We start from the raw sequence: 12,099 nt of genomic DNA, 5'->3' as shown, positions 1-12,099 counted from the left end.
TGGTGTTGAGACTGCATTATCACAGTTTTCGGTGCTTTAATAACTATTGATTTGTTTCAAAGCCTTCCAGTACAGTGATGCTGTTTTTTGGACATGCAGCTGTACTGTAGCTGTATGTTTATAAGTGTACTAACTAATGCTTACAAGTGATTTCACACACAGGTTTGGTGAATTGGTTGTTGTGAGTTATTTCAATGCTTTTCTTGTCGTTTTTAGGGTCCGTTCGAACATCTTCGTCAGCAGATGAATGATGTCTTGGGAGATGGAGGGATCCTAAAAGAGGTGGTGCAGCCTGGAGAGGGCCCACCTGTACCCCAAAATGCTTCAGTATTGAGTATTTACAAGTCTAAAAGCTCCTGGTGCAGTTGTTATTTCCCAGATGATTTTGTTCTGCCATAAACTCCTTATTCTCTTTCTTCCAAGTGCATTACTCTGGTTTCCTGGAGTATTCTGACCAACCTTTTGAAACCACCACACACCTCAAGTACCCCCAGATGATGAAGTTAGGGAGAGGTCAGTGATCAGCAGAGATTTGTTAACCTGTAAAAAAAAAAAATTGTGGCCTACAGGAGAAAATTTCTCCCTGATTGAACACAGTTCTTTCAATTATCGTTCAAACAGACGTGACGCTGGCCGGACTGGAGCTGGGTCTGATGACCATGCGGAAAGGAGAGTTCTCTCGTTTCCTCTTCCAGCCCCAGTATGCATACGGGGACATGGGTTGTCCTCCGTTCATCCCCGCCGCTGCTGTGGTTCTGTATGAGGTTCAGATCCTCGACTACCTCGACTCAGGACAAGTGGACAGCTTCATTGCGCTGAGCCCGGTGCGTGCCGTGGTGTTGTACTGAGAAGAAAATTACATAAGACATTGTTCTTCCACTTGACATCAAACGTTATGCGACTAACAGGAGATTTATTTATGTTTTCATGGATTTGTACTCATGCCGGAGAACCTAGGAATCTTTGCTTCCAGAAGACACAACCAATAATTAACTCTTCTCATTTCATGATTAAATGTTTTAATAGCCAAAATAAGGCAGAGGTAGAAAAAAAGGCCTTTGGGGGAGTTCTGTTTGTATTGTTGACTATTTCCCTTCTCTGTCTTCAGGAGGAGCAGAACACAGTTCCTCTGTCCACACTTCTCGAAGTTGTCAACACAGTACGCAGCTTTGGCAACCGTTGCTTCCACCAGAGCCGTTACGACAATGCCAAAGATCGCTACAAACAGGTACATCTGGCAGAGTGTTAAAGATAAAGAAAACCTGGCTAATGTGGGGTTTTTATGTGAACTGGTTAAGGTTTAAAATGTATTTTGTAATGGGTTCCATGTTTGGCTAACAGGCACTGATGCTGCTGGGGAACAGGGACACAGAAGGCGATGCAGAGAAGGAGAGGATCCAGACAGCACTGCTTCCTCTGTATCTGAACCTTTCTCTCACCGAGCTCCGCCTGGACAGCCCACACAAAGCCCTGAAATATGGCAACAAAGCCTTAGAGATAGATTCTGCCAACACAAAGGCTCTTTACCGCTGCGGACAGGTCAGACGGGGATTTTGTTGGTCTTTTCCAAACCATTTGATAAAAGTCCTCGGAGGCCTTTTTAAGTGAATGATAATACATGTTTTGTTCCTTTTTAAAAACAAAAAACAAAAAAAAAAAACCTTATGTTGAATGATATGTTTTTAAACATTTTTGACTATTTTAGCTTGAATTTACAGCAGGTATTGTTATGGTACATTTTGGTTTATCATTTAGCTATATTTTTTACACTGAGGATCCATAGGCAGCTTTTCCTTCATCTCCACCGTCCCTGCATTGCTACTTGCTGACACCCTAGATAACAATTAGTCCATTATTCTGACTGATGTCATCTCTGTCAGGCGTATCTGGAGCTGCATGAGTACGAGAGCGCCCAGACTTGCCTCATAAGTGCTCAAGCAAAGAAGCCCTTTGACAGTGACATCAACAACTTGCTGAGGAAAGTGGCAATGTAAGATGAACCTCTGCTGACACATTTAAGGCGTTTTAGAATGAGTCGAGACAGGATGGTCCAGTTGTAGTACTTTAAAGATAACATAGAATTAATGCGCTTATACTTTCATTTATATTTTTTGTGTGGCATATTTCGTGTTTTAGTTTAAAATGGCAGAACTTATCTGTAGGGCATAAATCCCTCTGAAGATATTTATGTGTGTAAAGGATTTTCTATGTTTCAGGTGCTATAAAGACAGCTTGGACCAACAGAAAGACTTGTACTCCAAGATGTTCAGTGACTTGAGGGCCGACTGAAGATGTAAAGATGAAAAAAAGGTAAGAAATGCTGTTCACTACTGTGTCTGAGGGTTATCAACATTAATCCATTTTCCTTAATATTTTAATATCCTCACGTCCTATGTTTGAGCTTTTCAGAAAGACAGAGACTGATTTCACTAATAAAATGTTTGTGTGTTGCAGAGTAAACAACACTTTCTCTCCAGAGCTGCGTTTTCTGGAAGTTAAACCTTTCATATGTTATGGAAGGAATAATGTTGTACAGATGTGGTGTTCATATCCTTTAACCAAATAAGTCAGTTCCTTCAAATCCTTCAGATGTTTGTTAATAATGTAGCTCAACGGCATTGTTTCTGTTTGAAGATGTGCTTTGCAGAGTTTACTTTCATTACTAGATATGAAGGCTGGAAAAGATTTACACAAAGAGTCGGAGGGGATCTTGAGTGGCTGCATTTTCTATAAAGTTGCAGCCTCTCAGATTCTGTTCATTAATACTGTTTGCTTGAATATTTGCATGGGGTCCTGAGGTGATGATGATAATAAAATAAAATAAAAAAAAAAAATAAATAAATAAATAACTTCAAAAACATTTTTCCTTTGTTGTATATGAATTAGAAAAAGTTTTCATGATGTTGAACTTTGTGGTCAAATATACTAAATATAATTACTGTTCCTGCATTATTGATTTATTTTGTGTTCTCAGTGTGAAATAAATTACCTCAGTTGTACAAACTAAGATGGTCAGTGTAAGTTGCTAAATTCAGCTGGTGACAAAGGAAAGAACACATTGTCACTTTTACAGATGTTGTGTTAAAAGTTAGATTTTGTGCCATGGTCCTTTATTGTGATGATGATAAAAATAAGTGGTTGCATTTCACCTCAGTCTTTATATTCTCATGTGGGAGATTTGGCTTGCAGCATGGAAAAAAAGACAACTGAGAGCAAGTTTCAGTCTATCTGTAGATAATTTACACTTTGATTTTAAGGGCTACTAAACAAACACCAGGGGGCGCACTTGAGCAGTGTCTGCCTCCAGAACAGCAGTCTGCTCCTTTTTCATAAAATGTGATTTAGGGAAGTGTGAAACTTAAAGTCAAGCTTTGACAGAGAAACTTGAAATACAACTAAGATGTGAGATATTTGACCATAAAAAATATATATTAAAATATGAATAATTAAATGTTTAATATGAATAGATTGTTGGAAGATATTCTACAAAATTTGCAAGGACCCATGCTTCATTTTGAGTTTTCCAGTGATGCTTTTAAGTAGTCATCAACCTCCCAGCCTTTACAGCAGCCTGTGCAATAACTCTACTGTCTTTAATATCAACTCCCCATGCACCAAAACATGCTGCAAGACTGTGTGAGGAGGAAATGTTTGATACGTACTAACTGGACAGATACATTTTAAGAATTGGAGGTGGGTAGTCTGGAGGGAGTAGTGGGTGGCCAATGGGTGCGGGGTTAAGATGACAGGAGATCAGAAGTGGGGAGGGGCAGATGGAGGAGCAGCAGAATCTGATTGACCTTCTTTGGTTAATCTTCTTGTCACAGCGTGTGAGTGTTTTACCATCATCTCCCAGCACATGGCCCAGCAGGTCATGCTCTGTTAAAGACTGTTTGACTGGACGCAGGCAGACACAATGGTCTCCAGACTTGTCTACTACCTCCATCTCAGGTGAGGAATGAGCGAGTGAGACAGCTTCTGTGCTCATATGTTTAAGTGTGTGTGTGTTTTTTTTTTTTTTTTTATATTTTTTTACAACATAGATAATAAGCATTTGTCATCCACTTATATCCAGTTACTAATACCAAATTGATCCAGTTTACTGAGACTCTATGCAGAGCCTTTGGTGTATATAACGGTTCATTGCAGGATTTTTAATGTACTTAACATGTTCTGGATTTTAACACTTGAATACTCGTAACTATTACAACATTCAATTTGCCAATATTTTACCTCACAAGACATATTGATAAACTCACTAAATATGTGCAGCGAACTGCCTGGCTAGCATCTATTAAAAATGACCCTCTTCCATGTAACACTAATTACTAATTTTAATACCACTGAAAAGGACACAGCATTCCTTCAACCAGCGGGGGGGGACCACCTTGGACGATTAATGTGACGTTCTGAGAGGCAGTAAGTAACACGGTTTTCTATTGTAGTATTATCTACTTTTCACTTTGAAGGCCCAGAAGCTGATACCATGGATTCAACATAAGAGATGAAGAAAATGGGACAATGGGGTCCGTATCACATAAGAATAAAAATTAAAACAATTACTTCCGCAGTCCAGGTTTATTGCCAAGTAAGTTTTCACATACGAGGAATTTGCCTTGGTACATTGGTGTATAAGAATCACAATCAAGCGTAGAAAAATATAAATAAAGATAAAAAAATGGAGACAATAAATAGGAGCCACTATATACAAATATAAATATAATGTGTTACAGTGTTTGATTGCAGTCTTACACTGTTCCTCTAACTATATATGTACCCTTAAATAGCCTAAAAATCAACACTTTATCTTAAATTCAAAATGTGCACCATCCACATACAGTACAGACTGCACTGTATGCAGCAGCTTATGAACTGGGTGTGCACTTAATAAAGAGATGTTAATATTTACAGAAAATGGCTTATTGATGATTCATTTATTGATTAGAATCCTAGAAACACCTTCCTTATTATTAAAAAAAAAAGATAGCCTGAAACATTGCAGCAAGAAGTCAGCACACCATTTGCAGCAGAAGGGGGCGCCATCCCATATGAAACTTCTGCCCTGTGGTTTCAGCCAATCCCTGTGCTGTGCTGTATCTGTAATCCAGCCCCTGTCCTGCAGGGCCACTCTCTCACTCACACACACACTCAAAGTTGTAGAGAAAGACGAGAACCAGAGGAGGAGGAGGAGAGTTTAATTTCAGAATGAGTCGACAACATAACAGTCCAGCGATGGAAAGCACAGATCGATAGCCCGACCTATAGATCGATACACAGCTTCAGAGATAGACACCCTATCCGTTAGCGAGTGTGTGTGAAGCAGAATAGGGAAGAAAAAAGGAGGAGAAACATGAGTCGGCAGCAGCAGCAGTCCCAGGGAGTGGTTTTAACGGGTTACCACAGCAACGCCGAACTGTTGCCGAAAACCGGACCGTGTGCTGCCAGCTGCCCGTCAGCCCTGGACCCCGAGGCCGGCGCGCCCAGGTGGGACTTATGAGTGTGTGTGTGTGTGTGTGAGAGAGAGAAGAGAAGGAGAGAGAAAGAAAGAGAGAGAGAGAGAGAGAGAGAGCAAAGGTCACAGTGACAGTGTTATTTTCCTTATTTCTGAGCTGTGGCAGGGTATGTGATAATGAATGCAGCCCTCTCCATCCTGCAGTGTGTTAGCAGCAGGATACACTAACTTCACTGCACAGCCTGGTCAGTTGCAGGCCCCCTTGGCTCTGGGTTATGTTTTTCCTTTAGCACATTCCCTAATCAGCAGATCAGCAGGTCAACCTTGACTTTGTTATACTAGCAGATTTTACAAGGTTGCATATCCAACTCTTCTACGCCACTGTAGGTGTAAAGGATTATACAGCCTAGTTAGTCACTGTCAGATATTTAGAGGCCGTCAGCTCCCAAATGTGAGGATCTTTTCTCTGTCTTTGCTTCATTGTGTATTGAATTTCAAGATGTCGCCTTAGGCTAGGGAAATTGTTATGGGCTCTTTTCACTATTTTCTTACAGTTTAAGGATCAAATGATTAATTGATTTAGAAAATATCAGCAGAATAATAATTACATCTCCCTTTAGATATCTTCAGACGTCTCCATTTGTTCCACCAACCATCCAAAACTTTGAGTGATATAAAACTGAGAAAAGTCATCACATTAGAGAAGCTAAAACAAGCAAATGTTTGGCCTTTTTGTTTGATGAGTGACTCAAACATTTAACTGATTCAGTGAGCCCCTGTGAACTGTGTTCCTCATGTTCCTCCATTCATTGATTCACAGTCACATCATCCGCTCCTTGTCAGCTTCTTACACTGAGACACACTCCGAGGTGCTGCCACAGAGGAAAAATGGGCTGAATGGGAACGAAGCTCACATGGAAACAACACTGTACAGTTACAGTCTTTTATTTATGACAGCACTTGTTTATTCATCCACGCCGAGCTGGCTCCGTGTGTCCAGTACATGTTTAGGCCGCTGTCAACAGCCGTGGTGTGGTGAAAGTAAACATCTCAAAGTCACAGCTGCCTCTGTGTGTGTGTGTGTGTATATACAGTATATCTATTGGTTGTGTGTATGCACGTGTGTGTGTGTTCCAGATGGCTCGTCCAGCTAACTTAAACAGAAAAAAACACAGCATCACGTTACAGCCTGCCTTTGTCTCACCTCCCATAGCAGAGTGTGTGTCCTGTCTAGGTTGACGTGAAGGCTTAGTTTTGTGGTCATTGTTTCCCCTAGTCAGGAAATGAGAGACAGGCAGACAGACAGACATCTAGTTAGTTAGTTCTGGCCTTTTACCAGCAGTGGACATCGGACCTCATGAGCCTAAGGTATCGTGTCCACTGGGAGTCTTCCACGTGGATGTCATGTCGTTTTCTGGTCATTCAGATGGAAAGAGAAGGAGAAGGTCAGCGTTTGGTTAAAGGGCAGTGTGTTTCTGTTTTTCACTGTCATGTAGGGAACTGGTGCTTCCCCATGCTTCAGGAACTTGGTAAAAAAAAAAAAAAAGTCAGTGGACACATGGTTTAGAATAATTTACTGTGTGGTGCAGCAGACAGACAGCCTGACCTCCGCGCAGAAACACAATGCTGCATGGGTGTCACTCAGACCCAATTTACACATATCCGGATGAGCAGGACTCACATTAGACTGCCAGAAATGAACAGAAGAAACAGCAAACATGCTTTGAAAAGGACATAATCCAAAACAACACATGGCAAGAGAGAAAGACAGCCCAAAAACAGCTGAAACATGGTGCCAGTGGGAGAGAGGGGGAACAGAGGCAGCCTCTGTTTCCTATAGAGGGCAGCTGGCACCTGTTGGTCTGAATGGTAATACCACACACACACACACACACTCTATTCTCATCCTCTTTCTTCTTATGTTGGCTGCAAAACATCCTCTGCAGCTCACTGTTCACTTTTTGAAGCTGCCAAATTCTAAAAATAAATCTGATCTTCTACAACATCCACCTACAGTGTGCAAGAAGCTCTGAAATCTTTTAAAAAGATTATTTTTCACATTTTGGGAAATATGCCTCTTCGCTTTTGTATCTGATTGTAAAATCAGAATGAGTCGTTTTTGTATGGATTAAACAAACAAGAAGTAAAGTGTTAATTAGGATGTGTTGAGACATTTAAGTTATCTGCCGTGAGACACAGTTTTCTGCTTGTATTTAATCAATATATTTAGGAATATTCAATCGATCATAACTCGTCCTCCTTCCTCTGCTATCCCTCTGCTCTTACCTTTTGATGTAACGACAGCACCATGTGTGGGAAACTCGCGAACTGAAACAACACAAAGAAGATGAGCTGGGAGGAGAGGTGCTGCCACAGCAACTGGCTAGTTCCTCCGATATCGGCGCCAAAGCGTTCCTCGGTCTTGTACTGCTTCATGGCGTACACCACGAGGTCCACCAGCTGCTCCTCCAGCATGCTGGCAGGGGAGCGTTATAGGAAGGAAGTTAAACAGATAAATGGCAGATTTGTGTTACCTTTTGGACAGAGTCAGGGTAGCTGTTCCAATCTGTTTCCAGTCTCTGTGCAAAGCTAAGCTAATGGCCGCTAGCTGTAGCTTCATATTGACTGCACAGACGTGACAATATCAATATTTTTCGATAACTCTATTTTAAGTAAAAGTAGCAATATAACCGTGGGGAAATCGTAAAAATACATATATAGTACGTTTTTTTAATGTAAAATAATGTACTTTCAAACATGTCTGCTGCTGTGGTGTGAAAACTGTCTCATTTTAGTTTGGACTGAACACCCTCTGGTCATGTGGGCTCAAATAGTCGACAGTGTTCACTTCCTCAGATCTTGACTCATATTCAGCTCATCAGCGCTGAACTTGCTCCTTGCTGGGTGTTTCTATTTCCTTCTATTCCTGATTGCACCTCGCCATGATTTGCACGCGGTTTTCTCTCTCTCCACACACACACACACACCTACACCTACACACACGACCACACACACTCCATCTTTGTCGGCAACTCTAAGCAGGTGATAAAAGGTGTGTGGATAAAGGTACAAAGAGTAGAACAATCACACACACAGCTGCAGCACTGCTTTCCTTTGAAGGTCATTTGTGCATTTGTATGAAAGTGTGCCAGAGAGAGAATGTGTTTGTTTTACTCACAAGGGCAGCCCACTGAACCTCTGTGAGCCTGTGTATAAGAGAGCAAAGTCATGTGTACTATTGTTTGTAAAGCCTAGAATCATTTTTAGTATTTTTAGTATTATTTTTGGTGTTTTTCTGCACTTTCACATGAACTGAGATGACTGCACTCCAAAGACACACACAGGAGTCTCAGTATTACGATCAGTTCGGTCAGAGGAAGCATGCGTGTCTTGCTTTTGAGGTTGACCAATCACTGAGTGGTCAACAGCACTAACATGGAGGCTGCAGAACTTAATTTTTAACATGGTTGTAAATATGTTTTCTTGAACCACAGGATCACGATTGAATGCAGAATGAGTGTTGATACGCGGCAAATATATCTCTAAACGGTCTCTAAACTACAGTAGTATGTAATCCATCCACAGAACTGAACGAGACGCTCTACAGCCAGGGAGTGTAGCAGGAATCTATGTTTCCAAACTCAATATCTAATATATTTAATATGACACATTATGGAGTGTTTTGATACATTGATATCTCCACAGTGGCTGAACAATTTTTTTTAAAACGTCCATCTTGCTTCGTTCTTTTGCAGTTTGAATGGGGACGAGTCCCTGCCGCCATGTTAGCTGCACTGTGAAGCTGTACTTAGACACACAGCGGTGCTTTGAGCAACATGCCTACACTGACAGCGTGTCATTTGCAAAAAAGCACAGCTGAGGTTCAAAGATTCAAGATTATTTTATTTTCATTTACAACACAGGGTTCCATAGTCAAATTCTGATTAAAGTTCCCTTTTTGCTACTCGTATTTCTAGTCAGGATACTTACTATTGCTCCTCTGTAGTTAACAAGAACTATGGCACAGGAATGTAGTTTTCTTAAATTTCCTTAAGAAATGCAGTTGATGGGAATGTCATTAGTTTAAGTTTAGATATTTGTCATAACCCAGTGCATTAAACAAATTAAAAGTTCCACCTGATGATGGTTCTAGAGGGAAAGTTGTCAAGTCATTTCACTCCAAACCACAAATGTCAATCTAACATTGGCTCAAAAAAAAGGGGATCACTAAAATCATTAAGATTCTTCCTCTGTGGACTGTGAATGTTTATTCAAAACTTTATAGCAATCCATCAAATAGTTGAGATATTTCAGTGTGGATCAAAGTGGTGGACTGACTGACAGACATTGCCGTCCCTAGATGTATGGTGGCTACAAATAGTACAAATGTAAGATCAATGTGAACACGTTGGTAACAAAGTGTGATACTTTGGACCTAAGCTGGTATGCATATGTAAAAAATATTATAGCTGAATGATTAAACCACTGTTTAATGTCTTCAATAATCAAACTACCTACACTGTCAAACTAATATGTGTGTTAATATGTCTGTGCGTTTGCCAATCTCTGATTTATGGTTTAGTCAAACCACTCTTCGCTTCAGCAGTAAATGATTAACTCATCCTGTGAGTTCATATTTGTGTCTGCCAGGCTTAAATCTGCTCCCAAGGTAAACAAATCTTCTCAAGTATATCAAAAAACACAGAGTTTTTGCAAGTCCTAGCAAATGAAAGCATTTTAATTGGTGAGGCTTTAGTAAGGCAATGAGCATACATCAGGGGAATGACCTGCTGAGTTTGCTTTTATCCAAGTAAGGAGGAACAGAGAGGAGTCGGACAGCATGTTTCTACTATCACACAGTGTTTTCGACTAAACCCTGCTGGGAAGTAGGAGAAAGGAGAGAGATCTATAGGAAAACACGGAAGAAAGCAAGGGTGAAATACAAAGTACCAAGTAGACAGGAAAACAGATGCAAGTCCCAGGCGAGGTGTAGGAGGAGAGGAAGTACATGACAAAAGGAGGAGGAGGAGGAGTGGGGAAGGAAGGACGGAGGAGGTCAGTTGTCGGCAAAATACCTGATGTTCTTTGTTCAAACCAGATTACTGTGTTATTAGTGTGTGTGTCTATATTTACCAGTGTTTTGTTTTATCGCTTTATTAGTATGTACAGTGTGAGTGGCAGGAAGTCTGCTGTGGTATGTGGCCTTGACTAGCATGAACCCTCAGTGTAATACTCCGCTGATAATCCCAAATTAATTAATATATCACATCAACTCGATGCTGTTCAGTCTGACTCCCCAGTTACCCTCACAGGGTAATTTATTTCCTTTACTTCAGTACATCTCAGTCAGAATTGTTACTTTTTCATCCTAATGCTCTTGGAGTGGAAAAGAAACCCACACACACACAGAAGGAATGTGCTGTGTTAGATAATGTAACTTCCTGTCACAACAAAGGGGGCATTCAGTCAGACAATTCAACTCATGTTAAAGCATACATTTTCTGATGTTATTATCCACAAATAACTATGTATTTATTTTACTTACCAGTACTGTGTACGACTTTGCCAATTGCCCTGGGGTAAAGCATTCTGATGATGTAGTATCACTTTGACCAATTTCTTGTCACTCTTTCAGATGTTACAGTTATATGTGAGCAGCAGTTTTGTCGCCCTGTTTGGGAACACTGTGGACATGTGTTTGTGTTGTGTGTGTGCATGTGTGTGGACTCCATACAGAATTAATGAGTTACAAACAATGTTAAAGGCCATTATCAAGGCCTCCCATGCAAGAAATACTAAAGCTATTGCATTTGTCACATATTAGATACAGCTGTAGGCCATAAAGAAGCCTCATCTGAGAAATCTGAGATCAGAGTTTGACTTATAGAGGAAAAATACTCTTTTGTGGGGTTTTTTTAGGTGATCATAGTTGAATAAGTAGGGCTGTTTTTTGCTAAATGTGATGTAAAAACCTTTAAAAGCACCAGAAAACATGAATACTAATATATAGCCGATGTTTAGTACTAGTGTGTGTGTGTGTGTGTGTGTGTATATATATATATATATATATATATATATTAAAAGAGCCCTCCCCTCACTCCTTGAATGGTGCTGGGGCTTTTGTTTACATTTGGATGACAGATTGCACTTTTAAGAGGAACTGAATAGGTTTTGGGTTTTATTACACAATGTGAGATATCTCACTGTTTCCGCAGTAAACAGGCACATTAAGTTGTGTACTGATTGTCATATGGGGGGCTGCCTCACATCTAGTAGTGTCTGTGTGCATTTAATAAACATGACCATACAAAATTAAAGTACATTAGACAAACTGTACTAGGTCATTCTAACTATAATTACCACCAATGGTTCAAGCTGTCTTAGCTAGGCTAGGCTAGTGTATTGTATGAGATGAGTTGACTGTGTTGAGCTAGCAAAGAGTGCAGTCTGTGTGAGAGCTGCTATTCTTAGGCCCAGCTGATGTCCTCATTAGCCGACTTGCTGGGAATTCAACACACTGCTGGCTCGTCTGTAGTTAGACTCTTTGGCCGACATGTGTCTGTCTGACTCACTGACCGTCTTGTGTCAAAAGCTGTCTCTCTCTGTCTCTCTGTCTCTCTGTCTCTTTCTCTCCTTTCTCCTCTTTC

At 40.6% G+C, this 12,099-nt stretch overlaps 2 protein-coding genes across 3 annotated transcripts in view; both read left to right on the top strand.

Moving 5' to 3' along the window:
• Positions 1 to 3,940, top strand: part of fkbp6 (FKBP prolyl isomerase 6) — a 4,634-nt gene extending 694 nt beyond the window's left edge. Inside the window, exons 2-9 of one of the 2 annotated variants that reach the window (XM_035678166.1) lie at positions 217 to 334; positions 424 to 513; positions 622 to 824; positions 1,109 to 1,228; positions 1,342 to 1,539; positions 1,881 to 1,990; positions 2,217 to 2,310; positions 3,828 to 3,940. In XM_035678166.1, coding sequence (XP_035534059.1) covers positions 217 to 334; positions 424 to 513; positions 622 to 824; positions 1,109 to 1,228; positions 1,342 to 1,539; positions 1,881 to 1,990; positions 2,217 to 2,289 — 912 coding nt within the window. In that variant the 3' untranslated portion in view covers positions 2,290 to 2,310; positions 3,828 to 3,940. Of the gene's footprint in view, positions 1 to 216; positions 335 to 423; positions 514 to 621; positions 825 to 1,108; positions 1,229 to 1,341; positions 1,540 to 1,880; positions 1,991 to 2,216; positions 2,311 to 2,454; positions 2,859 to 3,827 lie in introns of those variants that run through there. The other variant, XM_035678165.1, reaches the window with a different exon arrangement.
• A 1,196-nt stretch (positions 3,941 to 5,136) lies between these two features.
• arhgap18 (Rho GTPase activating protein 18) overlaps positions 5,137 to 12,099 on the top strand; it is a 23,446-nt gene continuing 16,483 nt past the window's right edge. Inside the window, exon 1 of the mRNA XM_035678160.1 lies at positions 5,137 to 5,484. Within this exon, the coding sequence (XP_035534053.1) occupies positions 5,351 to 5,484 (134 nt within the window). The 5' untranslated portion in view covers positions 5,137 to 5,350. The remainder of the gene's footprint in view (positions 5,485 to 12,099) is intronic.

This window comes from Morone saxatilis, unplaced genomic scaffold, assembly GCF_004916995.1.
Source record: "Morone saxatilis isolate NCDOM2014 unplaced genomic scaffold, NCSU_SB_2.0 Contig7, whole genome shotgun sequence".
NCBI lineage: Eukaryota > Metazoa > Chordata > Actinopteri > Moronidae > Morone > Morone saxatilis.
The sequence above is the reverse complement of the archived record's forward strand: the minus strand, read 5'-3'. Positions and strand labels throughout refer to the sequence as shown.